Source organism: Python bivittatus, unplaced genomic scaffold, assembly GCF_059951505.1.
Source record: "Python bivittatus isolate LINGU-HERP-01145 unplaced genomic scaffold, Pbiv_v1 ctg000070_np1212, whole genome shotgun sequence".
NCBI classification, from domain to species: Eukaryota; Metazoa; Chordata; class Lepidosauria; order Squamata; family Pythonidae; genus Python; species Python bivittatus.
This window is the reverse complement of record NW_028277034.1, coordinates 20,142,743-20,170,196: the sequence shown is the minus strand read 5'-3', so window position 1 is coordinate 20,170,196 and position 27,454 is coordinate 20,142,743. Positions and strand designations below refer to the sequence as shown.

The window sequence follows — 27,454 nt, the reverse complement described above, 5'->3', positions numbered from 1 at the left end:
GTTGCTTTTGAGGTTTTGTTCAGAATGGAGCAAGAAAGAGGAATCAATATATTAATCTTAGAAATATAAGAAAACTTTGGAGGTTTTTGGCTACTTAATACTAAAAGGCTTAAAGTCTTCAGATATACCCTACCTTCTCATGACTCCATAGGCATGTCCATGCAGTTTTCTTGGCAACCATACAGAAGTGGTTTGCCTTTTGGGATGTGGTTTGACTTCCAGACTACCCTATTATCCTGCTACTTCCTAGTAGTCTTCCATTCAAATTAACCAGTGATGACCCTGTTTAGCTTTTTGAAATCAGCCAGGGATAGCTAAATGCTGCCATCTAACTGGACACTAAAAATAAAGATGCTCTTGGGCTAGACTCAACTCCTGGTGACTAGATGGACATATCTGTGCTCGGTGTGTGTCTGTTTTAAGTAATGGCATAGAAGTGGTTTGGTAGTCATCTTCTGGAATGTTTTTCAACTTCCAGCTACTGCCCTGGAGTTCTCTGAAGGTCTCGTCAAGTGTTAACTAGGTCCAACTCTGTTTAGCTCTAAGCACAGGTCAAGCCTGTTCTGTCACCTGCTGAGATGCTAAAGAATTAAGCAAATATGACACCAATAGACACCATGAGTAATGCCCAGATGATATACAAATCAGCATCAGGATTCAGATACATTCCTGCCAAAACACTGGGTTGGCCAATGTATAAGTATCCTTGTGGGTTAGTTGGTTGGGTAGCAACTTGATAATTCTCTGGAAAAAAACTGATTTTAAATAATATGTGGGAGAAGCATAAGTTTCTTTCGTTTAACTACCAGACAAACTTTATAAGATTTGATTGCATTTTGTAGAATTAAATGGATTCTTGACCCAGTGTATCCAGGTCATGCTGGTGAAAAATACAAGGCACAGTTAGCATAGCACAGAGAACCAGCATGTCAGTTTGAGTGCTTCTGTAAAGTCTTAGGGAATATGTGCTAGAACTGTCTTCAGTACAGTTATTTTTCTTATAGTTTCAGTTCTTTTTATCTTTCATAACATGTGAAGTCGTATTTAGTCTGAGATTGTGTGTATTAGATAAAATGAACTATTAATTAGTGTAACTGTAAAAAGTCCTGTTTTGTCAGGGTGTAAACAAAATATATTGTTAATGATTAGAAGAAAAAAGAGGACTTGCCTGACACTGAAAAATGTTCCTTCTAAATGCCTGGTGATCCTTCCTCAGAAAGGTCTTCCATAGCCACATACCACTATTGAAGTGTTATCACTCCATCCACTCATGCATCTGTTTATTCTTGACGGAGATATGTTAATCATCATTATGAAGATGTAATGGGGTTTAAAGAGACCCTTTAAAGTGTATTATTGTACTGTTAAGACAGGTCTGTTTAAAGTTCATTGGGTGGAGGAAGAGGAAGAAAAAGGAAGAAATGAATTAGGCATTTTCTTGGTTAAAAGTAATATTGTATTTTATGTACAATACTTATAGAACACACAATAACTTTCCAGAATGTTTTATAATAAGTTAAGTCTACCAGGCAGTGTAAGTAATTTGTGGCACTTGGACTACATGTCGCTTTCAGCCTAATATCAACTAGCTTTCAGTCATAATTATTTAGATTTCTGGGCTGAGGTGTATCTTTTTTTTCCCTTATCTTGCTACTTAGGAGAAAGAAAAGGGGTCAGAAACAGAACAAGAGATTGATTGGTTGATTGATTATGTGCCATGAAGTCATAATCAACTCTTAGCAACTACATAGATAGATTTTCTCCATGACAGTCTGTCCCTAACCTGGTCTTTCAGGTTTTCTAATGGTGCACCCATCACCACTGTTACAGAGTCCATCCACCTTGTTGCTGTCTTCATCTTCTCTTTCCTTCCACCTTTCCCTGGATTAGAAGCATTAGAGCCTTCTCCAGAGACAGAAGGGGGGGGGGGGAAGCAAGTCAAAAAGAGGAGGGAAAAAGTATATCAGAGAATGGTAGCCCCACCGTTACATCTGGCATTTACTGTAGCCAATCCTTTCTTCAGCCACACTCACTACATAGCTCCCAACAGATTTCTCTGGAGGAATTGCAGTTCTAGGCAGGAGAAGGATTTTTAATTAAAAATAACACAATGTAGGGGCTAGGTGAGCCTGGCTGGTGTGGGCTCATAATGATATCACAACAAAATGACTCCTAGCATCCACCTATTTTTCCTCACTATACAGCTAGGGCAGACTGTGAAATACTGGCACAGTATTATTGTACCTGCTTGTACCAGTTGGCAGCCTAACCTGTTTTCACCAACAGAAGTTTCAGAATTGTTCTTATTATAGCGATATGACAGTGGCAATTTTGTCCATATTTCTATCTCAGCAGAACTATATTAGTTGTGTATAATAATGATTTTTTTCCAAAATCTTTGTGGATATTAACTCATTATTTTGGGAAGTATATTTACCTTTTCTTAAGATAATTAGAATTATCCTTGTCTTTGCTATGCAGTATAATTTTACTCTACCAGAAGAATGACTTAAAATAACCCAGCGTGATTACTTTGTTCTGTTTGGATAATATCTTTTGCTGCCTTTTGCAGATTAATATTTTGGATGCCAAAAGAAGTATGAATATTGGGATTTTTCTCAAGCAGTTTAAAAAGTAAGTTATTCTCCTATTATTGCAATTGTTAGACATGGTGATAACATGATGTCAAGAAAAGAGATATATTCAGCCATAAGTAGCATAGTTACAAACTTAATTTAGCTTGAAAACATATTCAAGGTATTTGACAATTAGGCTTGTTAACAATCTTACTTTATACTTGGCTTAGCCTTAAATTTCAATTTTAAACACTAATTTTAAAATTTTAGGTAATATATAAAATTACAGTGTTAGATGCAATTTTAGTTAAAGATAAGTTGCTGCCTTTTAAATTATATCTTATTTTTCTTAAAGCTTGCTTTCTATAATATGAAAATGTCATGAAAGTAAGTATAATGCCTTGATATTAATGTCTTTTTAAGAAACAGAGTTGTGTTTATTTCAGAGGAATTTGCTCAGAGGTAGCTGTATCCTTATTTGTGTACTGCTATTGAAAATTGCTTTGGAACAGCACATATTTTAAAAGAGATTCAGCCTTCCCCAGCCTGGTGCATCCAGTTGTGCTGGGTTTCTTCTGATAATTCCTAGCCAGCATTAGCCATACTGGCTGAGAGTTATAAAAATTGAAGCCCTAGGTAACTGGAAGGGAGGATGTTGATAAAAGCTGTTCTAAGCTACAGAAAGTGTGTATTCCTAAACTAAAATGTATTTTTATTTTATTGTTTCATTAAGATCACTTGACTGTATAATTGAAGATCTTCACATTGGAAAAACTGACCTCTATAGTTCTGAGACCCTGCGTGAACTTCTTAAGTTATTGCCAGAAACTGAGGAGGTAAGAATAGGATTGTCTGGCAATTTTTATATGTTAATGTTGCTCTTGAAAACCACTTGGAAACTTCAACTGGTCCAGAATGCAGCAGCATAGGGAGTGATGGTGTGCCCATGTGAGACCTCTGCTTCACAAGCTGCACTGATTGCCAGTCTGCTTCCAGGTGCAATTCAAGGTGCTGGTCACTACCTATAAAGCCCTAGGCTAGGTTATTTTTGGGACTGCCTATCTCCCATGGTTTCTGCCCAGCTGGTACATGCTAGCAGAGTTGGTATGCTCCAGATTCCTATGACTAAACAGTCAGGAACCAGGAAACGTGCCTTCACTGTCACAGCACCTGCCCTCTGGATTGAGGTTTCCCCTGAGATCCATGTGACTCCCACCCTGTTGGTATTCCATAAGACTTTGAAGACCTGGTTGTTCTCCCAGGCCTTGGGGTGAAACAGATGGGGCCCCTTGTTGGATGCATTTTTGTTTTTATTGTTTAGTATATTGTGAGTTGCCTAGAGTTGGTTTGGAGTTGGGCAGCACCTAAATGGCATGAAGTAAATAAATAAGTACATCCACAGTTCTATTTCTGGGAAAGGAAGAAAAACTCAGACAAATTTATAGCATAGAAATAAAAAGAAAATGTACCAGTCATGATATGTTAGTCTTGTGTAACTAGTTTCATGCTTAGGTTCAAGATTTGCTGATTAATGTCACAAATCTTGATAACAGTGTCAAAATTTGAACAAATATTATTTATGAGACTTTTATTGCTAGGTATAAATATTTGCTCTTATGGAGCTCTTAGGAATGAATACTTCTTTCCTTCTTATTGTGTTCTTCATTTGATTTGACCATTTTTGAAAACATATTAAGTATTTAATCCTGCTTAGGAGATTGGCTATGTGAGTGACAAAATCAAATGCAGGTGAGAGACTGTATCTGAGAAAAACAAGGAATCGGTTAGGCCCATTTTAGGCCAAGAAAGCCTGCTTAAAGTATGGAAGGAGTTTCAGTTATAGAAATGGAACGGCTGTTCTGAGCATAAGAAAAAACATGAGAATAAAATATCATAGACCTGTCAAGAAATGATCTTTAAAAAAAAGATGTAACAAAGTTATAAATAATGTACATAACTATAGTAAGGGACAGCCAACAGTCCTCAAGGTCATGAACAGTAGCTCCAAAACAGATATGAATGGAATCTTTGAGATGCAGAGAAACGATAAAGCAGTATAACAGCCTTTCTTGTAAATGGGGTAAGAAGGAAGGGGTAGAACTGGAAATATTGCTAAGGAAGCATGCTTTGAGGAATGAAGAGAAGTAAGTTTCGCCATGGTGGTTTCATTAGAATTCTCTGTGTGTGTGTGCTTAATTTTTATGAAGAAAGGAAAGTTGAGACTTCCATATTTAATTTGAGATGCAATAGGAAGAAACACTCAGAAAGAAATATCAGCCAAAGTATTGTAAAAATAAAAACAAAAGATACATCTGAAGGGAGTATAAAATACTAAGGTAGATGGACGACTATACATTAGAATGGATAGAAATTATGTAACATTTTGGACTTTTCTTCTGTGCTTTTAGACTGGTATTTTAAAAGTTAAACTCTAATAAGTGTGGAGGGTACTGGATTGGGTAAAAGGTAGTTTGAGAAGTCGGATTGCTAAATCTGTTTTACCATCAAATGAAACTAATATGGGAAGGGGAAAAAGAAAGCCAGTGTGCAAAGAGCAAGGAAGAGAGAAAAGTTCAATTTAGCAAGACTGCAAGTAAATATGTATGATGTCATTAATGTTTTCCTTTTAACTCAACATTAACATGCTTCAACTTGAACATATTATTGCAGAAACATTAGAAATATTAAAGTATTCACACAGATACGTCCCTTCAACAACACTTTGCTTTGACACAAACTAGGTTTTTTTAGTGAAAAATTGAGCAAAGTAGAAACTGGCATGTTAATAATCAAGCTAAGGCTGCTATTAAGACTCCATATAGGATAAGGTAATTTTTAAATGTCTCAGACTCCAAAGGGGAAAACAAACCCCTGTGTTAACAATTAACTGTATGGTTGTTGTACTCAGTTCATACTTCTCTGCAAGTTATAGCCTGCGATACAAGGTGCATATAAAGCAGTTTGATTATATTGTTTTAGATTAAAATTTGTAGTTTTTAAATACGATAAGATTACAGAAAACAGCTGGCACAGGGCTTGAGTTTTTTATATAGCACCTTGCTCCTTGCCATAAATCTACAATAGCAGCTTCAAATTTTGCCAAAGTGTATTCATAAGATACAGTAGATGATTCTAGGAAAAGGACAGTCTCATCTTTGATTTGACCCAGTATTCCGCAGGCAATTGGAATGCCTTGAAAGTATAGTATATAGTAAAATATTAAAAAATTTTCCCTCTCCCCGTTTCAGGCTCAGGGTGGTGGCAAGGTCTTGGCTACCCTTTAAAGCACAGAAAGGTGGAGATAAGGGCAGGAAAGGTTGTTAAAAAGTGGCCAGGCAGTTCCCATGGTGATTACATTTGTGTACTCTTATTTATGCAGAATACTTAATTAACAGATTCGTTTATTTAGAGTAAGTCAATGTATTGCATAGTTTACAGCTTAAAACCTTGAAATATTTGCTATGTTTAAGTAGAAAGTTTGATTCTCTTGTCTCAAGTATCTGTTCTGCACAGCATCTGCTCAAGTAACAAAGCCTCTTTCATTAGTGACCTGTGAGGTTGGGAGTTGGGCACTTAATGACTCTTCATCTCCCAGTGGTTTTAAAAAGTGCTGAAATTGGCATGCAAGAAGGCTGGAAATGTTTAGAATCAAATACAATGGCTTTGTTCACACACCGCGCTAAGTGATGTCATGCACTGCTTCAATGAGGTTGTTAAATAAGCTAGAATCAGGCTTGCAGATGAGGAAAGTAGTTCTGGCTTGTTTGGCCAATTCCTTGTTTGTCCCCCACCCTTTTTTATAGCTGTCTTATATCTCTGTGGATTGATTAGAAGTTTGTTTGGGTGCAAAATCAAACTAGAATGAGCCAGGAAATCACAAATAAGTTATACACCCCACTTCACACATTGTACTAAGTCACATTTGCAATAAATATGCCTCTTACCTATGGTTATGATGTTTGAAGCTGGCTATTGGATTTACTCAACAAACCATGATGAAAATAAACCTTGGTTTACCTGATATGTGAATTCAACCATATCAGTTGAGTATGCTGAACTCCCACAATTCTTCAGTCAGTAATGAAGAATATTAAATTGTAGTATAATACAGGGTATTCGTGAAGCAAAGAAGTTAGAGTATATTGTGCTGAATGGCAGAACATAGACATTCTTTGAGTGTGACATAATCCTGTATTATTTAAGTAAGGCCCTTAATACAGGTTGTGGATTGTTTCATGATTCCCCCCTCCCTTTAGACTACTGTCTATCTTCCTGGCTGGTCTATCTAATGTTTCAGCATACTTCCTGTGCTAAACAACATATAACAATAAAAGCTAGGAAAGAGTAGCACTACACCTTTCCGATTTCAGAAAGTAAAGAGACAAAAATGCCTGTTTGAAACTCATCAAATTCTACCTTGCATGTCTTTTCATATCTTTAACGATGAGCACGATATATTCCAAAGACCTAACTTACTTATTACATGTGTAATATGATTGCTACTGTGGCTGGTTCTAATGCCATATCACTTATATGACAGTAGATGCTACATCAATATCAATAGCTTAAAATGAAGTGCAAAATAGTTTTGTGATCTAGGCAACATCTTTGAAAAGCTTCAGTGTTTTGCTGAAGTTTTATAAACCAAATATGGATGTGGCTTGAAACATAAAACATAAAAAGGAAAGGAAGCACTGATGCAAGATTGTTGCAGCTTTAAAAATATTTAATAAATAATATTTAAAAATATTAGGTACATGCCTTTTTGGAGCAATAATTTTAAGTATCAACAATTAAGTATGGGTTCTGTATAGTATTATTATTAATTATTATTAATTATTTAAATTTATTGGCCGCCTATCTCCAGTGGACTCTCAACTGTGCACAAAACTGCAAGAGACATAAAAACAGCTGAAAATATTAAATCAATAGACAGCCTGAACTAACACGCTCTAGTAACAAAATCCACAAAACAAAACAAGGGCCATTAAACAAATAACAAAAGGTAACTAATGCCTCTGAACCTGTGCAAAATGCTTTTGCCTGACTGCAGCATGGTCACACTGGGGTAACCCTCTCTTTTCCTTGTAACATATCCAGGTTCTAACAGCTTCAGAAATCATTATTAGGAGTACAGAACATGTATGGTGAATCTGGCTGGTGTAACAGAATCTGAAGAAGAATGAAAGTTGATAGTATTTTGTTTTATACCTGCACATCACTCCTGTTCTGGAGCCACGTACAGTGGTGAAAAAAGTTTGTGAACCTTTTGGAAGTATCCATAATCCCTCAGCATTGTGACTACAATATGACCAGAGCTTTATCTAAGCCCAATTAACAGATAAAGAGATTCTAATTAAACAAATAATACTCAGACAGTATACTGTGTCATGTCTTCATTGAACACATTGATACATTTACTGTCTTTGTTGAAAGAAGTATGTGAAGCCCTAGAATAATTAGTTCTCTTAAGGCAGTAAAGTTGAATTCACTGTTCTAATCAATGAGATGTCAGTCAAGTGTGATTGATCAATCCAAGGCCTCCATCAATCCACTCTCAGGCAAATATTATATAGATGGGCAAAGGAATGGTCATCCAATCAAAATCACCCCGAGAGCAATACTCCAAATAATCCCAGGGTCATAGGTTGTGCAGGATACTTTTACGTTATGTGGTGTCAGTGCCCAGAAGTCCACCACAAGGAAAACACTGAAGAGGAGTGATGTGCATGGGAGGTACCACTATTCTCCAGAAAGCATGTTGCTACACATTTTAAGTTTGCCAGAGGCCATGCTAGATGTGCCAGCAGGCTATTGGAACAATGTTCTGTGGACAGATAAGATGAAAGTGAAACTTTTTGGCACTAATGAGAAATGTTATATTTAGAGAAAATTAAGCACTGCATTCCAACTAAAAAACCTCATCCCAACTGTGAGGCATTGCAATGGGAGTGTTTTGGGTTGCTTTGGAACCTAAACAGCTCGCGATCATTGAGGGAACAATGGCGATGGCAAATTCTACAAGGGAACATCTAGATCAATGAGACAAAGCTTAAATGAATGTGGGTTGTGCAGTGCAACAGCAGTCCTGAACACCCAAGTAAAACTACAACAGAGTGAATGAAACAGAATAAATCTCTCCTTTTGAAATGGCTGAGTTGAACTCTGATCTTAACCCAAAAGAAATGCAGGTATTGTGGCATGACCTGAAGTGAATCATTCATCCAAGACAGTCTAAAAATATCAATGAGTTAAAGCAGTTCTGTAAAGAGGAATGGACCAAAATACCTCTAATTGGTGACAGTGATGATAGAAAGGTTCACAAACTTTCTCTCATCACTGTTGCCTGTTAGCATTGTGATTTTATTTCACAAAAAGGATAACCTTGTCTTTAGCAAGAGCATTGTTTTTACAGTGCCATATATGTGGAGAATCTGTATATTCAGATGAGTCCTATAAATACTTACACATATTATGTTTTCATTCATTTACATAGTATGTGGGAGTGATTTTGTTATTGTTTCTGTGGCTTAGTAATTGTTAATTGCTACAGATTTTTTTTTTATGTGCTGTAAATTTAGATATGTCTTTTAATCTAGAACAGTCTTCTTCAATGTAATGCTCTTCAAATGTTTGAATTACAAATCTCATTATTTGTAATATGTTTCAAGCAAATACCATGTTGTATGAGGGATTTCCCCTTAAATGGCTAGCAATACCTATTCAGAAAAAGCCACCTGCAAAGTGTAGAATTTTATTTGTTTTAAAAATAGTTTCCTTTTCATGTTAACCCACCCTTAGACTCTAAAATATGTCAGGGGAAATAAATAATGAAAGAAACATCTTCTCATTTGAATAGAAGCCAAGAATTGCCCTCCTAAAGGAGAAATGTAGAGAGAGAAATGAGACACAACTTGTTTCTTAATTATTTATGTGCTAATGAGTTAGTGAGCTGTTGTGCTATTTTGTAGCACTGGATGCTACTAACTGCCAGGTGTATGTACATTATAATGAACTTGTGAGAAGATGAAGATTGATTTTAAAGCCTTCTCTGTGTCTAATACTTACCAGGCAGAATGTTTCAGTGATTATAAGAAGTCAAATTAACTTGTCAGTTAATCAGGCTGTGTTTTTCCTAGTATACTTGCTTATTGACATGTTTTAAACCTTCACACAGTAATATTTTCATGGATGTGGAGACATAAGGCTGGGGAAGTTAATTTACTTAGCACAGATAATATTGGGGCATAGGGAATGCTGTCATGATTTGCAAAAATGTTAAAATGTCCTGGGCTGGAACTAGATGTTATAGCAAATTGTAGGAAGCAACAATAAACACTCTCTTTTTTATGCCCCTGGAAACTTATTGACATAAAATGTAGTTATGGTATCATTTCTTTTCCCTTTAAGTAATAGACAAGAAATTTAGGGGACTTTAGACAATAGTATCACATAACATATTTTCTAATCCTAGATATTATTGAACAGTTTGGGCATGGCATGGCGCCTTCTTTATCTTTTTTTCCCTCTCTTCTAGGTAAAGAAATTAAAGGATTTCAGTGGAGATCTATCAAAACTGTGTCAAGCGGATTTATTTATGTATTTGCTAATTCAGGTGCCAAAGTAAGGAAGTGTTAAATCCTTTTTATTCATAATAAATTCACTATTTCTTGTATCACAGTTCTAAAGCTTATTTTGTTTGTTTTCAGCTATTCCCTGCGCATTGAAGCAATGGTGTTAAAAAAAGAATTTTCTCCATCATGTACTTCACTGCAGAAAAACATGACAATTATAAAAATGGCTACAAAGGGTAATTAAACATGCTGCAGCTTGCATTAGGATCTTGTTTTTCTTAGCAGGTTAATCAACTAACTAGAGAGATGAGATGTGGAATTTCAGGTACCTATTAGCTATTTAAAGAAGGAAGCTAGCTCTGACACATTCCATAAGGGTGTGTGTCACCATGTACATGTTATCAATCTTGTGTGTGTATAACAATTACTGATGTATCTCAGATTGATAGAATCATTTTTCTTTTTTTATTTTCCTGTATTCTGATTTTGTTTTTCTTAACATCATACAACTTTCAATCTTTTTCTATACTTTGCATAACAGCGTCTTTTCCAATAATCGTTTTTAGTCCTGGGAACAGCACAAAGGTGCATTCATTTTTCCTTTATACATTATTCGTTTACATAGTAGTAATGCTATTGTGACCCAGTAATGGTGCTTAATTTATTGGATGAAAATCATTGCATTGTGCAGATGCATAGTCCTTGGTTTTAGACTAATGCTAAACTACAGTATGTTTAGTCATAGTTTATTGAGTAATTTAAAAGAAGCTGGATTCACAAATAGCTAAACTATAGTTTGCAAACCACAATGGTTGCCAAATCTTGTGCCAAATAAATCACAGAATGGATTAGGAAAATTTATGAAACCACCCACAGATTCTTAAGATTTAATCATCCTGTATCTCTCTTCTTCAGCTGCTGGTTGGCAGAAATACTACTCTGGCTTAAATCTGCTGTGCTGCTTAGACATTTATTGGCCTGAGGAATGAGAATGCTGTCTGTCCATTAGCCGTGCAGCGACTTCTAAATGGATAGAGGTTCCTCAGGCTTACTCTAGTTCAGGGTTTCTCCACCTCATCAACTTTAAGATGTGTGGACTTCAACTCCCAGAATTCCCCTTCCTAAAGTTGATGAGGTGGAGAAACCCTGAACTAGTTAATCAGCCTCTGACAGTTTCTACTATATTGGTCCTCCAACTGCAAAATATGTAATTTTATTCAGAGCAGACCTTTCCCACTAGCTGTTAGCCCTCTTGACATCTGAATTAAAAGGACTGTTGTGCATTCTTTCTTCCTTCTGCATATCTCTTCATACATGAAATTCATTGTAGCCAAGGTTGATGAACATTGTTTTAGGGGAATAAATGTTTAATGTAGGGAAATAAATTAATCTTCTAGGTGTTCATGCATTTGTTTAAAAGAAGTAATTGCACAAATTATGAGATTCAGTCTGGAATTTCTAATTGTGGCATATATATTCCAAAGCTAAGGGCTAGCATATATTGATAGCATTATGCAAAGCTTTGATGTTAGGTGAGCAAATTATGTTTCCATTTTTCCAACCTTCTTTTTAGCCTAATTTTGAGATTGCTTTTGAGAAGTAGACAACTAGTTTGAATTTTTTGAAGTGGAAAGGCCTTATGTTTTCTTCTGTTTATGAATAGAAAACAATAGTGTTGTTTGAAGACTGATTTCTAAAAGACTTGAAGACTTATTTGTAAAAGATACAAGAAGCCTTGTCTTGTAAGAGACTGTAACTCCTAATATTTTCTAGTTATTAGATTCTCTTTCCAGGACTGGTTCCAAAACATTCACCATGCCACTGATGGCTAGCTTGGAATCATACAGGTGGTTCCAAAGAAAAGTGTGCAAAATTATTAATGATTTAAATTTATTATTTATTTAAATGTATTGGCCACCCAACTCCAGTGGCCCCGGCACCATACAAAACTAAAAAAGCATTAAAACAGCAAGAAACATTCAATCTCAATGACAGCCCAGACTAAAATCCTCTCCTAACAAAACCCACAAACAAAACAGGGGCCATTAACCAATGACAAACATCAGTCCCAGGCCTGGGACCACAGCCAGGTTTTCAAGGCTTTCTGGAACCCCAGGAGAGAGAGCCATCCTTATCTCTTGGGGCAGGGGTGTTGCTATTCCAGAGGGTGGGAGCTGCAACAGAGAGGGCATGCTTCCTAGGTCCCACAAGATGGCAGCATTTAATGGAGGGGATTTGGAGCATACCCACTCTGCTGGAATGCGCTGGGCAGGCAGAAATGATTGGAGATAAGCAGTGTCTCAGATATCCAGGTTCTGTGCCATACACGACTTTATAAGTAAAAACCAGCACCTTGAATTGCTCTCGGAAGCCAACTGGCAGCCAATGCAACTCGTGTAGCAGTGGTGACACATGGGCACATTAAAAGGCACCTGTTACTGCTTCCGCCATTGCATTTTGAACCAGCTGGTCTTCCAAGAACAGCCCCATGTAGAGTACATTGCAATAATCCAAGTATGAAGTGATCAGGGCATGAGTGACTGTCTGAAGGGCCTCCTGATCAAGGAAAGGGTGCAACTGGTGCATAATATGTACCTGTGCAAAGGCCCTCCTGGCTACAGCTGCCACCTGCTCTTCATGCAATAGCTATGAGTCCAGAAGGGCCCCCAAGTTGCACACCAGTCTTGACTGGGGAAGTGCAACCCCATCCAAGACCAAGGATGGTGACATCCCCAACCTAAGGGGTCCAAAGAGCCACAGCCTCTCAGTCTTGTTAGGATTGAGCCAAAGTCTATTCCATCCCATCCAGACCTGAACAACCTCCAGACACTGGGTCAAGACATTGATAGCTTCACTTGTGATACTTGGGGTTGAGATGTAGAGCTGTGTATCATCAGCATACTGATGATACCACACTCCAAACTGGTGGATGATGTCACCCAGTGGTTTCATGTAGATGTTGAACAGGAGAGAGGAGAGAGTCCTGAGCCATCCCACACATGAGGGGCCACAAATGTGAGCTATTCCTCTCTCCCTCATCAACACCGACTAGAACCAACTGCTGAGAAAACAGGTGAACCACTGGAGCACAATACCTCCCACTTCTAACCTCCACAGCCAGTCCAGAAGGATACTGTGGTTGACAGTATCAAATGAAGTATCAAAATGAGGCTGAGTTTTCCATTTCCTTTCCTCAGAATTCTTCTAAGCCCTTCCCCAAACTCTTATATTTAGAAGACCCTACTAAATGGCATATGCTATAGAAAGAACAGGGCAGTTTTGTTTTCCTTGTCCCCTGTGCAGAGGGGACATCTCATAGTGTAAGGCCTTCAGTTCTCAGAAGAGACTTTAAAGAAAAGTTGTCAGCAGGAGGATGCAGCAAGGGAGGCAGCTTCTGCTATTCCCTCTGATAAGATTTTCCTTAGCTCCAGCTAATACTTTTGCTCAAAAAGTAGATTTATATTGCCCTCCCTAAATTAGCCCTAAACTTTTACATTTAGTGTAGCTTTATCTAAGAAAAATAAAGTAAGATAAATTCAGTGTGCAAGATAATGAAGTATATTTTTGGCCTCCTAAACAAACACCCATTGGATAGTAATTCTTTCATCTTTTTCCAGAGCTGATGTGCTGTGAAGAGTTGCATTCCATATTGCACTTGGTCCTTCAGGCTGGGAATATTATGAATGCAGTAAGTGGACAAGCCTCATTGCAGATGGCGAGTAGGGCAAAGAATTTCAAGCATTGTGGATTGACTTCCCATATCTCTTCTGCCTCCCCCTCCACCCTTCTCCATAGGGAGGCTGTGCTGGGAATGCAGTTGGCTTCAAGCTATCCTCATTACTCAAGTTGGCAGATACAAAAGCAAACAAGCCTGGGATGAATCTGCTTCATTTTGTTGCTTTGGTATGTAAATAACAATTTCTAAAATTACAGACTACACAAACCTAAGCAGAAGGAATAGGTGATGGATAGGATATTATGGGACAGATAGATGCTGCAGAATTGAGGAGCAAAGGTCTTGTTTTCCCTGTCTTTATTCACATTTGCTTAGTTTGCTATGCTCCTGGGAATCTAAGATTTAGCATTCATTTCAGTGACTTTATGAAAATCCCCCTACAAATTGGTTGAACAGCTAGTCTGAAGTTTCCAGAGGGAGGGGATAAAAGAGATTAAGCAGGAAACGTTCTATTAGTTTTCAGAAAAGACATTAGCATACTGCCTTTATCTAATGGTCTCCCCTAGTGCAATTTGATTGTATTCAGTGGTAGACTAATACTCAGTCTTTCTAAAAATGTCCAAAATTAAGATTGAACCTTATCAGCTTTTTAAATGAGTTTTTGAAAAAACAAACCCAGTAGGTTTAAAGCAGAAACCTCTTAATTGCTCTGGCAAAAAAGCAGAGCAATCTAAATTGATTGCTGTTGGTTTCAGCATAACAATGGAATGTTACTCTGGTTTTTGTTTGTTGCAGGAAGCCCAAAAGAAAGATAAAGTTCTTCTAACCTTTTCAGAAAAATTGCTGCATGTTCAGGAAGCAGCAAGGTAAGTAAGTAAGAAAACTGTAAACACTGGGTTATTCTTTTCATGAAGCATTTAAATGGGTGTGCAAAGTTTGGGCATGACAATTGAGATCTTAAGAAATATTTACCATAGACTCTGTTTTCATTTTCACAGCAAAAAGAATGATATCTGAAGCATTTCTGTTTAGAGGTTGAACTCATCAATTTTTAAGGGGGATTTTCATGGCAATTAACTTAGAAGTTATTAGGTTATACATATTTAATGAAATAAATTGATTAAAGTTAGGCTCAGTGTTATAATCATTTTATTTAACAACTTGCCATCAGTGTATCTTTCCACTTAATCAGAATCATAACACTCATATTACATTAAATCAAATACAGCAAGCTGTGTTGTGAACATCATGATGCAACAACGTTGGCTGATGATTTGCTTAATAAGACTCTGTTCACTAATGTTTCCTATAGCAAATGGCATGTTTTAAGTTGCCCACATTTCAACGGGGAAGAGCTCTTTTTCAAAGTAGATTCAAATTATGGTTTCTCTGCAGGATATCTCTAGAAAGTATTGAAACTGAACTTCACTCCCTGTCATCAAAGACAAAATCTCTAAAGGATAGTATTCGCCGGGACTCAGAACTCTTTCGGCAGATGGAAGGATTCCTTCAGGTTTGTCACAGATTTCTGACATTTCTGTTCTTTATACACATATATATTGAGCAGCCTAATTTAAAGTCAATTGATGTGCTTAACAGATAATAAACCCCTTGTTTCTCTTAAAAACCTTTTCACTGATGATCTTGCTAAAGTTCTGTAGGCATTTTAAGGGTTGGTTTTCACAGTCAAAGTGGCTTAATCTGTTATCCTGTAAGGGTATGCTTTCTTAATTTGTGTAAAGAGGTTTTGCCAAGTGCCTATTATTTAAGCAGTGCTAATTGGCTGATCAGTGGTGTTTCCTGTCCACCCACTTTCCTCTGCTTGCAGGGGAAAAAATATTGCTTTAAAAAGGCTTCTTAACAAATATTGCCACTCCAGTATGCAAGCTTATGTCTGTGCTTTCTTCAGTAGCTTTGAGCTGATGTAGTCTGAAGTTCAGTGGAAACACTTAATTGCACTGCTTAAGACAATTGAACCTATCAATTTGCCTTTATACTGGTGATCAGAGCATTCTTTCCTAGAATCTCAGATTTTGTTTGTAAAAAATAGCAGACTTCGTTCTTCCAGTTATAGAGAATCTTAAACATCCTGGTTTTTAAAAGTCTTTTAAGAGTTTCATTAATTATTTCTATAGAAAGAACAGAATAGTTAAACAACAGGAATCAGAGTCCTATTAGTTTGTAAATTAGTAATTAGAGTAATACTACCCTACTGTGATGGTAGTATCTCAGATAAGCTGTTGCATTTTCTAATACTTTAATCAGTCTGGTGTCCAACTGGATTTTATAAACTCAGATATTTTCACAATTGGCATCATACTCTTCAGATTAGTCTTACAGAATGAGGCTTTCTGAGATAAAGAAGTTTAATTTATTTCCTGGAGAGTGAAGCTTTGATTTTAGATTGCAACTTTTTATGCATAGCTGAAGATGCTTTCTTTTTGCTGTTTTATGGATTATATCTGCTAAAACTGATTTGCTTTTACTTTGAATAGATTTGACTCTTATGTGTCTTTTCGGTCCTTCATATAATTGCATTTTTTGCTTACAATGTTCAGATATATGAGATAATACCCACTCAATGCCTTTTTCTTAATTAAGATCTCATGTATCTAGTGATAATATAGTTATGGAGATCATAGCAAGAACTGCAAGTTGCTTTTAGATCAAGACATTGGAGAATCAGCTATATGTGGATTCAGAAAACAGATTAAAGACACAACAGGAACTGCTTAATGAAGATAGAAATTTATTATGGTAAATGTATCTTCAGATAACTGGAAAAATAAAAAGCAATCTCAAAAAAGGAGGACTTTAAGAAAGATGAAATAATTTAAAATGATCATTTTTAATTTAAAAAATCATAATCTATTGGGAATGCTTATAAGTTGTTATTGAAATAAGATGTTGGGACAGAACAAGGTAAATACTGTATGATAAAATGGATGCAAAATTTGAGAGACGTAATCACAGTGGATCAATGGGAAGAGTTAAGGGAAGAGATCAATAAAATATACTCCAAGTTTCAAATTAAGGGAAAATTGGTACAAAAGGTGCTGCAATCCATAATAGAAGTTTAACCAAATTCATGCAGGAATGGCTCCCTTATGTACAACACATTACACAGCAAGGCAGATTTAGACAGTTGGAATATGGTTTATAGGACCTAAACAGAAAGTAACAATAATCATTAATGTAAAGCATAAATATTTAAACTCTGGTTAGCAGTTGGGGACAAATGGAAGGGACAGGGAATATGTTACTAGAAAGTTTTCTTACTATGCTTTTTAAAATTCTATATTTAATACTTATTCTTTTGTTCCATCTTATTCTTTTTATAAGCTTCTTTTGTATTCTACTATTTTAATAATTCAAAACAAAATAAATAAAATTGGAAAACCAGAAAGCTTATCTAGAGAACTTAATCCTGATTTGCTAGATTCAATTGCAGCATTTAAAGTTAGCACAGATCAAGGCCTGAAAGACCAGATGGGTCATTTCTTAACCACAGTTTAAAATATAGGCTGTGTAATTGTAGTTAATTGAAACACACCCATAGTTAGATGTTCTGTTTGTGTAGGTCCAGTAAGAGCCCTATATTCACAAGTCTTAGGCTGTGTTTAGATTATGTTAGTTACACATTTAGTTGTATTTAAATAAATATTCTGAAAGTATTCTATTTCTAAACATAAGAAAGCAAAATTTTAAAAGGTTGACAATTAATAATTATCATATAGAGTGGATAAATTGGAAATTATTTAGTGCGAACTTTAGCTGGGTTTCATCAGATTAATAGTTTGATGATAAAACAATACTTTTATTGTTTAGCCTTTGAGAATTAGGTGTTATGGTTTACATTAACGGCAGCTGCCGATATGCTCCTGTACTTTTTTGGTAATAGTTAGTACTCCAGATGATTTTGTACTGCCTGTTCAATATTGGGAAATGTTTGAGCTTTCTTAATGTCCTTGTTGACCTTCTACTACTAACATATATTTGTTACATTGATTTTAATTAGACTGATTCCAGGTTTGGGTCTGTCTTGATTTTACAAATGCATTTTATGTAATCTTTCCTAAAAACGGTGAGTGAATAACATGTTTTAAAAATCTACTTCTCTCATCATCATGACTCATAAACAAGCTACCTAACAAAAAAGGTGGAGCTGAATTTTTCATGCCCCTTCTTTAGGTTATCTCCATAACTGCTTTACTGAGTGAAACTGCTTTTTTTCCTTTTTGGATGACGGATGAATCTAAGATAATCTACCCTTCTGAAGACAGCATTTATATATCTCCATTCCTTGTAAACCCTCGGGCTTCCCAGTTGTGTTCTTTCTTTGTAAGCGAAGCTGTCAAGAAAACAAAGCTTAATACATGTCTGGCACTGATATCTTCTCTTTTTTAAAGAATGCTCTTTTAGTAACTGAATGAAAGTGCTGAAGGCATCTCCTTTGTTTCTGTTGCATGTTTAAAAAAACAAAAACAAAGAGGAATTGGAAAAATAACCCTGATCAAATATCTGTTACTGGTTATTTGTTAAGTTGGATTTCATTTTGAAACTAAGTGTTCCTAAGGGTTATATTAATAATAAGAACAGATGCTCAAGCTCTTGATACATATAGAAGGATGTTACCTATTTATAAGCTACAGCGATAACTTCAGATGAGATTTAAAAGTTGAGTATCTTCTGTATCATTGTAGATACAATGAAATAGTTGACAGGAAAATAGTGAGCATTCCTTTCAGATAAATTCAACAGAATATCAACATCTTCAAACAATAATTAAAATTATTTATATGGCAAGACATATTTATTGCTTATTTCACAAATGTTTAGGGTTTTTATCCTCCTTTTTTCTATCACTTCACTGGAATAAAGGGGAGGGGGAGGTCGCCCTTTAGAGATCTGCCTTTTGTCAGGAGAGGTATGATACATTTGATTCATTTCTGAATGTTGAATGCTGGTGGCATAAAGACATCATTGCCTGTGAACTGTCCACTCATTCCACTATTGTTTTGTATGAACTTGTATCACAGGTTTTTGTCATACTTAAAAAAAAAAAAAAAAAAAAACACCCTGCAAAACCTGTTTGACTGGAAGGATAAAGTTGTATGTAGACCAAGGTGAGCACAGTAACTGTTGTGCCAGTGCTATAGTCCTATAGTCTCTAGCTGCAGATGACACTAATTCTGGATTTCACTGAGGCTGAAATCAGCACATGCATGCACAGCATGTAGGAAATAATCATTCATCAATCTCTATGTATTTTGTTTTTATTTAAAGTTTGCTGTTAAAGAACTAAAAGAACTTGACCATTGGAAACGAGATCTGATGAAAGAAGCACATGCTCTTATAGACTTTTTGTGTGAAGACAAAGAAACTATGAAACTGGAGGAATGCTTTCAGATCTTTCGAGATTTTTGCCTAAGATTCAACAAAGCTGTTAAGGTAACAATAACTCAAAAACTCAAAAATACCTTTTGGGCCTTAGATAATAAAGCTATTTTATTATTGGGTGATCTTAGGTGATCCTTTGAGTCAAATAATGCATGACACCCTCCAGAACCTTTGGGGCTACCAGAGTGCCATGATTTCTGTTAACTCATCCCCGTTTGCCTGCTCCCTCCTGTTTTTCCAGTGTTGCACTTTCTACTCTTGCCAAATTCTTGAAAGGGCTATTTCTGCAAAGCTCAACATCATAAGGTTCTCAGAGTACACAATGCATATACATGTACATACAAGTATGTGTGGCTGTGGGTATGTATGGTTGCTGACAAAGCCCCTCAGATGGAACAATGTGTATTTTATAAAGCACTTTTACTCTTTGTTTGATTCATTTATTTATTTATATTGCCACCCAATCATGAAAACCAACACATAACAATTAAAAAAAATAAAACATATTGCACATGAGACAACTTCATCCATCCAAAGCAGTCAAAAATAGCCAAGACAATCACAAAAACTCCCAACCTAGTTCCTGGAAGAAAAGCCAGGGCTTCATGGCCTTCCAAAAGGCACGTAAGATTGAGGCCATATGGATCTCTTGGGTGAAGCTGTGCCTTAGGGTAGGTGCAGCAACAGAGAAGGCATGTCTCCTGGGTCTTGCCAGATGACCCTTAAATGATGGGACCTAAAGCATGTCAACCCTGTCAAATCTTATCAGACAAGCAGAAATAATTGGAGACAGGTTTTGTAGGTCACAATCAGTACCTTGAATTGTACCTTGGAAGTAAACTGATAACCAGCAGTTCATGGAATAGCAATGTTACATAGGCACACTGAGGTGCACACATAACTGCTAGTGCTGCTGCATTCTAGACTAGTGTAGCATCTGAGTAGCCTTTGAGGACAGCCCCATGTAGAGTGCATTGCAGTAATCCAGACAACAGGTGACTGAGATACAAGGACTTGAATAAGACCTTGTGGTCCAGGAATAGATACAATTGGCACACAAAATAAATTTGTGCAAAGGTCTTCTCAGCCACAGCTATTGCCTGTTTTTTAAGCAGGAGCCATTCTTTAAGGAGAACCCCAGATTGCACACTGGATTTGTCTGGGGTAGTATAATCCCTTCCAGGATCAAATTTGGAAATTCCCTACATCCAGGTGGTCCCAAAATCACCCAGTTTTGCTAGGGTTGAACTTGAGCCTGTCTCCCCCCCTCTAGATTCCCACGGCCTTCAGTCACTGAGACATAACTTCAGTGACATTGCTTGAATAGTCAAGCACTGATATGTATTACTGGGTATTGTTAGTGTATTGTTGATACCTAACCACCTGCCAATACCTGGGCAAGCATTGGAATATTCTAGAAATTTATAGAAATTTCTTTGGTAGGAGCCCTGCAAAATGTTTATCGTGGCTGGGCATAGTTCCTGATGAACCTCATTCACTTATTTTTGACCTCCAAAGCAGTAGCACATTCACCTTTGAACACCTTTGTTCTATCAAGCTTTTTAAAATTATTATTTTATTTTATTTACTTTGTGTTATTGTTATTCATGATCTCAACTCTCATGGAAGCAGGAAGAATGGTTGTGTCTTTCATTGATGTGGACATTCAGCCTTTGGCCTTAAGAGTCCTGTTTCACAAATGTCAGCACTGCAGGAGCAATTTATTTATTTATAAAATGTATAGGCTTCCCAACTCCCAGTGACTCTGAGCAGCTTACAATTAAATGTTCCTCTTCAGATGGACACATTGATGGCGCTGCTCCCTCACTTTATCTTCATGTGAACTAGGGAGGGGCTTGTCTGAGATATTTTCTCAAGTTGTTGTTATTATTTGGCTGAGGCTTAAGTCCCACTTATCTGAACTTTTCCTTAGTCAGGCTTTCCTCCTGTCCTTCAAGGTCATTCCATGTGTCCTCTACAGCCACACTGCATAGATTATATCAGACAGGTCTACAGCACACTGATACAGAATTTCTGGTACAGAAACAATCAAGATAGCACAAAACATGCCCCTCTTCTGTACCTTATGTTACAGATCTGCTGTGGCACAGCACTAATTCCATTTTCAATACTTCCCACCCACCTGCTGGACCAGATCCATTTTATATATTTCTGACCTTTCCCGTGCTGACTAGAGTCTGGGCAAAAATCAAGTCAAAGTGCATTCTTGTCACACCTTAGTGATTCTGACAAGCGTGCTCCATGTTACCTTTTAGGAGTACCTCCACCTTCCAAACTGCCCTTGCCTACTTTCAGCTGTCATGGTCAAGTGTCCCACTAGACTTCCATTTCCTCTTCTTTTCAGTTTAGAGAATTTGCTTCTGCAATCCCTCAGAGTTGAAGTTGAACAAGTTATACTACCATCTTGTAATTTTTCCACTAGGGCTTCATATTCCTTCTGTCCAAAGTCAGCCTCTGCTTTTTAGTTAAACCAAGACATCATATTGTCTACCCTTTATTAATCATCTCCTCTGGAAACATAATTTCATTTATTGGAGGTCTGTTATGCTTTTACTGGATCATATGGAAATGTTCTTCTGCCACCTTTTATTTTTGGCTTTCCAATACCTGTCCAAAAACTGTGAGCTTTCGGCTCAGCATTTTTCCAAGTGTTAATCATAACCATCAACCTTTGATATCAATTATCAAAACAACCAAAGCTGCTTCTTAACAGCAATGTCATTATCAGCAGCATTTTTCTAGGGTATTCCCTTTATGTTACACAGATACATGGGCTTAGCCCTCCATCTTCATCCAGCATTATAAGCTGCATCTTTGATCCCAAAGGATAACAGTCTCTTGAAGGTCCACCTTCTCTTCAGTTACATTATGATAATCAGACTCCCTTTCAAGTAAAACGCTTGCTAATCACCTATGCCTATGCATCACAGACACCATGATGAAGAACTGCAGTTCTTTGAGTAGTTATTTGTCCATTCACACAGTTCATCTTCCTACCTTGCTTGGTCTCAAAAGATCTCTCAGATCTGCTGTTTTAGCCTTAGAATCTGAAGGGGTTCAGTGGGAGTTGTGTGGTATGTGTGGGGTAGACTTCCTATCAGATGTTTTTACAACCCCTAGAAGGTTCTGGATGGAGTCTGTGCAAATATGTTATCATGTGTGTGGATGCCCAGATGACCACTCACAGAACTGCAGATTCAGGGAAATAACCAATTCTTTCAAATATGCTTTGCGTGAAGTGTAGAGTAGTGGAAGAGCATTGTTTCACTTGCAAGTGATGGTTTTTGTTGCAATGCTTTTATGGCACAGAAAACCCAATTTTTTAAAAAGGCGAGAACATATATCACATTACTGGAGTTTATAACCTTTAGATAACAACAACCTCTGCCTATTTAAATGCTTTATAAAAGAAAGCAATATGGGAATGATGCTAAATATATTGAAGTATGGATTATTTCCTACCGTGAACTTAAAATGTATTCACATTCATAGGAAATATATTCAAATCTGGACATGAATTTTACTGCTTGCTTTGATTGGTTTGCTTAAGTTCTCCTAATATATTGAATGACACCTTTAGAATTCTGGAGAATATTACTGCTGAGCTGAATGTTTAAAGACAGTTCGATTATAATAGAATAAAACTTGAAGAGCATATAATAACTCATTTGCCAGTTAGGCCTAAGTACCTGCAATGTGACAGCCACAAAATATTTCTTATTCCATTTCATATTCTGACAGAAAATTATTATAATGTTACTTTGTTTTAAAAAATCAAGGTTAAAGATTGGGAACAGGTGAGGAGGATTAATATAAAGACACATTTAATATAAATAAGTAATTAATTATATCATTATTAATATGATGTGTTTTCTGAACAGGAAAACAAAGAAAGAGAGGCTCAAGAACTTCAACAGCTACAGCGACTTAAGGAGCTAGAGGATAAACGCCGGTCGTGGGTTCCTGGAGATATCAGTGCTTTTGGCAGGAGCAGTAGCGAAAATGATGTTGGAACACTGACAAAGCGAGGACTTGAAGAATTTTTACCCTTTTTGCAACAAAGACCCCAAAGTCCTTCATATAGAAACACCAGCACAAGACGTTCTCGACATTCCCTGGGTGTGTCTGCAGACAGAGAACTCTTGACTTTCCTGGGTACCTCAAAAGGAGAAGATCTAAATAAGTTTAACAGTCTCCCCCGTGAACACACTTGTCCAACAAGATCGAATGTAGCATGGTCAGAAAGTAAGGAGCCTGTGGATGCCAGTTTCACTCATTTGCGCTTAGACCAAGGTTCTAAAATTACCAAGGACTACAGTTACCAGTTTTTCCCATCTCAGGCTCAACATGTAGAAGATACTTCCCATGCTAACCTCTATAGCAACCAAGAGAGGTCCAGTGATGACAAGTACAGGTTCAGTGTGCCTTGTATGGAATCCACTGGTGCAGTTCTTTGGAACCTATCTATGGAAGAACAGGAACATGTTCCAGGATTGCATAAGTTTGACCTTCATGAAGCAAATGATGTAGAGGATCCATCTGCAGTTCATTTTGTGGCTGGCATGCAAAGCTTAGATACTCAGGATGATCAAGCCTTATACTCTCCTGGCATAACTGGAGATCCAGCTAATAGAGTAAAGACTGATTATAAAACTGAACATCCTGCCAAAATGATGAGTCATGTTAATGAAGCTCCGGAGCCTGATAGTGATAGCCCCACATCTTCAGATGGTAGTATTTCAGGAACTAAAACACAAGGACCAATTTTCTTTGAATCAGATTTTGAATGTTCATTGACACTAGATCTTTCAGAAGAAAACAGTCCAAAGCTAGGTGGCAATAAAATAGACAACAAAAATGGTGCTAAGTCCCCTTATATGAATGATCTGCAAACTGGTGATAATGCCATATTTTCTAATGATAAATCTGACTCTAGCAATAAGCCTAGTTTTCCAAAGGAGAAACCAGTAAGGAGCAAAGATGCATTAGGACCAAAGAGAAATTCTTTGAAGGATAAAACTTCAGGTACCACAAAATCCAGCACTGCCCCTCCAAATCATCCCAGACCTGTCAGAACTCTGAATTCATCAGAGAATGCAAGCATGAGAAAAGTTGTACCCATTTCTAGGTCCACTAAACCAGCATCTCCTAGTTGCCCCAAAAAGCCAGAGGCTAAGCCTGTACCTCGAGACATGGCTGTAGCTGAAACACGTCTGTCACGGCGTAATTCCGTCCGGGGTCTCATAGACGCAGCACCAAAACCTCAGTATCGGCAGAGTATATCAGTAGAAGAGCCAAAATTCCAGCGTGGAACTTCAAATTCAAGCAGTGGCCATTTTGAGAAGGAGCAGCTTCAGCACAAAGGCTCTTTCAAAAAGCCAAGCTGCAAACCAGTCAGATATGTTCCCAAGTCAAAAAATGATGAAACAAAAATGTGCCGTTCCTTGACCAAATCTCAGTGCCCTGTAGATACTAACAAAAGCACATCTGCCATAGTTCCCAAGGCACCAGCTCCTGTTCCAAGTTTTGCGAGAAATACAGTGGCCTCTTCTTCAAAATGTGCAAAGGTAGATTTGCCTCCCCCTTCCAGAGGTCCAGCTCTCACAAGGTCTTTGTCTCAAAGGCTTCCTCGGATGAAAGTAACAGCAGCCTCTGATGATTCTCATCCAAAGGAAAATAGTGGAAGCACACTGAAAAGAGCCAATAGTGCTCGATTTATCAAAAGAAACACTGATAACAGCGAGCTTCTAAGTGTTAAAGCAGAGCCTGTGTTGAGGGAACAAATAATGGAAAAATCAGGATCCCTTAAATGCAAAGAGGGGAGTCAAACTACAATTGGGAAACTATTGAATCACTTCTGAAACATAAAAGCTTTTGTATCATTTGGCAATATAGACTGTGAAAACCAGCTCTTTCAGTGCTATTTTTGTTATGAAAGATCCTAAACAGTAATGCTGTATTTTGATATTCAATAGAAGCTAAGGTACCTTGTGCAAATCCTGATGGATGTCTGAACTGAATGTATTTCAAAACTACTGTACTGTGATGGAATAGCTGTAACTAAGATCCCTTGCCTTGGGGAGATAGTACCTCTTCAGGAATTCTGCATGCTAAAACTGCTTTCCCCAACTTAGTGTTCTGCCAGACAAGTCCTCATCTCCAGTTAGCTGGCTTGAGGTGAGATGAACTAGAGTTAATTACATGTAAAAAATGTGAAGTTGGGGAAGATTGTGCTAAGAAATTCTTTCATACAATGAAAGGAAAGGAAATCAAAAGTAGGAATTATGGCCAGTTGTTGTATTATCACTGCTTTTCTAAGAATGCAGTCCTGAACTCTTTTTTGAAAAAAGTATGAACAATACACATAGATCATTTTAATCACTTGGGTCTAAGAATAATTGTGTCAATTGCAGAGTCCATTGCTGGCAATTGGACACATGGAATTTCTGGCCTACAAAATGATAAAAATAGAACACTGTTGGCTTTGGAAGAGGTGTTGATTGTAACCTCATCTAAAGAATATACAGCATGTCTTCTGTTGTATGTGTGTCTTTTGGAAGGAGGGAAAACTCTGCTGGGCAGAATTTTTATTCTCCATGAGTGTAACAGAGCTATCTTGCATGTACAAATAGAATAGTAAAAGGAATGATTGGTGTTGGAATTAGTTGGGTTAGCTGGAAGCTATGGCTCTCAGAAACCACAAATAGTAGTTAGAAGAATGTTTACTGTTGATTTGGCTTGTGTCAGTCACGTGTAAACTTGCCAGCTTTGGGTATCCATAAGTGCCATATTTATGATACCTATCACAAATGCTGCAGCTTGAAGCCTGCAAGGGATGTGACCTTTTGCAGACCACTTTTCCTATCAATTCCGGTTTCCACTGATTTTTAACTACTGTCACTTACTTGAAACGCTGCTCCAGTTAGGAAAAGCCTTCAGTTTCCCTGATGCCACTTTCTTTTTCAAAACAATAAGTAGGCATGAAATGTGCAAATTTTCTTTAAGTATGACAAAAGGCTCTTTTGCCTCCAATGTGGATTTTAACACTCCTTTTTAAACTTCACTTGTAGGGCTGTGTGTGTGTGTGTGCGTTGGCGTTAGAGAAATAGTTCACTGCATGAGATATAACAGGTCAGGCTAAGATACAGAAAATGAGGAAAAACCTGTTGCCATGTATTTCACGTTCTCCTTGGCCCCTTTCCAAATAAATATCGGTTGGTAGGGTCTGTGGGGAAAGTGGCTATCAGCCTTTTCGTTTAAATAGCTGCCATTTTATTCATTGATGAAATGTTTTTAAAAAGCAAAAATAATGTAATATTAATATTTGGGCAAATAATGTTGGTTATCATGCCAGGTCTTTAGCATTCCCACTCTTCCTTTTTCTACTATATGTACATCAGTCCTATCAAATTTGCCCAGACTGACAACAGACGCTGAACGATTGAACTGAATAATTTTACAATTTCAGCTCATGACATTGTGTTTTTCCGTGATTGATTTTTTTTTTCTCCCCAGCTTGTTTGCCAAAATGCCATCAAGTGTATGGTTGAGCCGCTGCGTCAGTGGGATGGTTGGCCTAACTCCCTGATGTCAAACGCTCTTTGAATGGCATCGTTGCTTTCGGTTTTAGCAGGTTCTTGAGTTCTCCTTCCTCCATGATAAAATGCAGTAATCTGTCCCTTTGGCTCTACTTCTGTCATTTTATACTCATCTGCAAAAGCAGGTGGTGGATTTTTATTACCTTTTGATGGTAGTAATCTTGAAAAGAGAAAATAATTTAAATGTTACATGTTTGGAAACTGTAAGTAAATTTCTATATAAAAGTATATGTAAAAATGAACTGGATGTATTTAATGGACCATTTATACATTTCTGAATTTATCTTGCTAGTTTAATAAAGTTCCCATTTATGGGATTTCTGTTATATGTTTCCATTCTTCCATTGTAATATTACTTAGCATTTTGGTTGGCATCCCAGCTAAGAACCATGGTGAAGAGATCAATCATAGAATACCTTGAAAAAATTAAATAACAGTGAAGTGGTGAATTGACCAATTCACATTCAGCATTTAAGCTATTCTGAATTTAAATAAGAGATGTCCAAGACAGAGTGCAAATGCCTGTCCTCTGAACATAAGGAATAGCCATTGTGGACTACCCAATTTTCCTGTTTCTTGCAAACCACACAACTGCTTTTCCGGAAGAGC

The 27,454-nt window shown here is 37.1% G+C and overlaps 1 protein-coding gene across 1 annotated transcript in view; it reads left to right on the top strand.

The window, feature by feature from the left end:
• FHDC1 (FH2 domain containing 1) overlaps positions 1–27,116 on the top strand; it is a 35,605-nt gene extending 8,489 nt beyond the window's left edge. Inside the window, exons 2-11 of the mRNA XM_007425210.4 lie at positions 2,573–2,634; positions 3,310–3,412; positions 10,114–10,199; positions 10,286–10,386; positions 13,768–13,838; positions 13,946–14,053; positions 14,622–14,692; positions 15,222–15,339; positions 19,113–19,277; positions 23,129–27,116. Of these exons, the coding sequence (XP_007425272.1) occupies positions 2,573–2,634; positions 3,310–3,412; positions 10,114–10,199; positions 10,286–10,386; positions 13,768–13,838; positions 13,946–14,053; positions 14,622–14,692; positions 15,222–15,339; positions 19,113–19,277; positions 23,129–25,108 (2,865 nt within the window). The 3' untranslated portion in view covers positions 25,109–27,116. The remainder of the gene's footprint in view (positions 1–2,572; positions 2,635–3,309; positions 3,413–10,113; positions 10,200–10,285; positions 10,387–13,767; positions 13,839–13,945; positions 14,054–14,621; positions 14,693–15,221; positions 15,340–19,112; positions 19,278–23,128) is intronic.
• Positions 27,117–27,454: the final 338 nt, after the last annotated feature.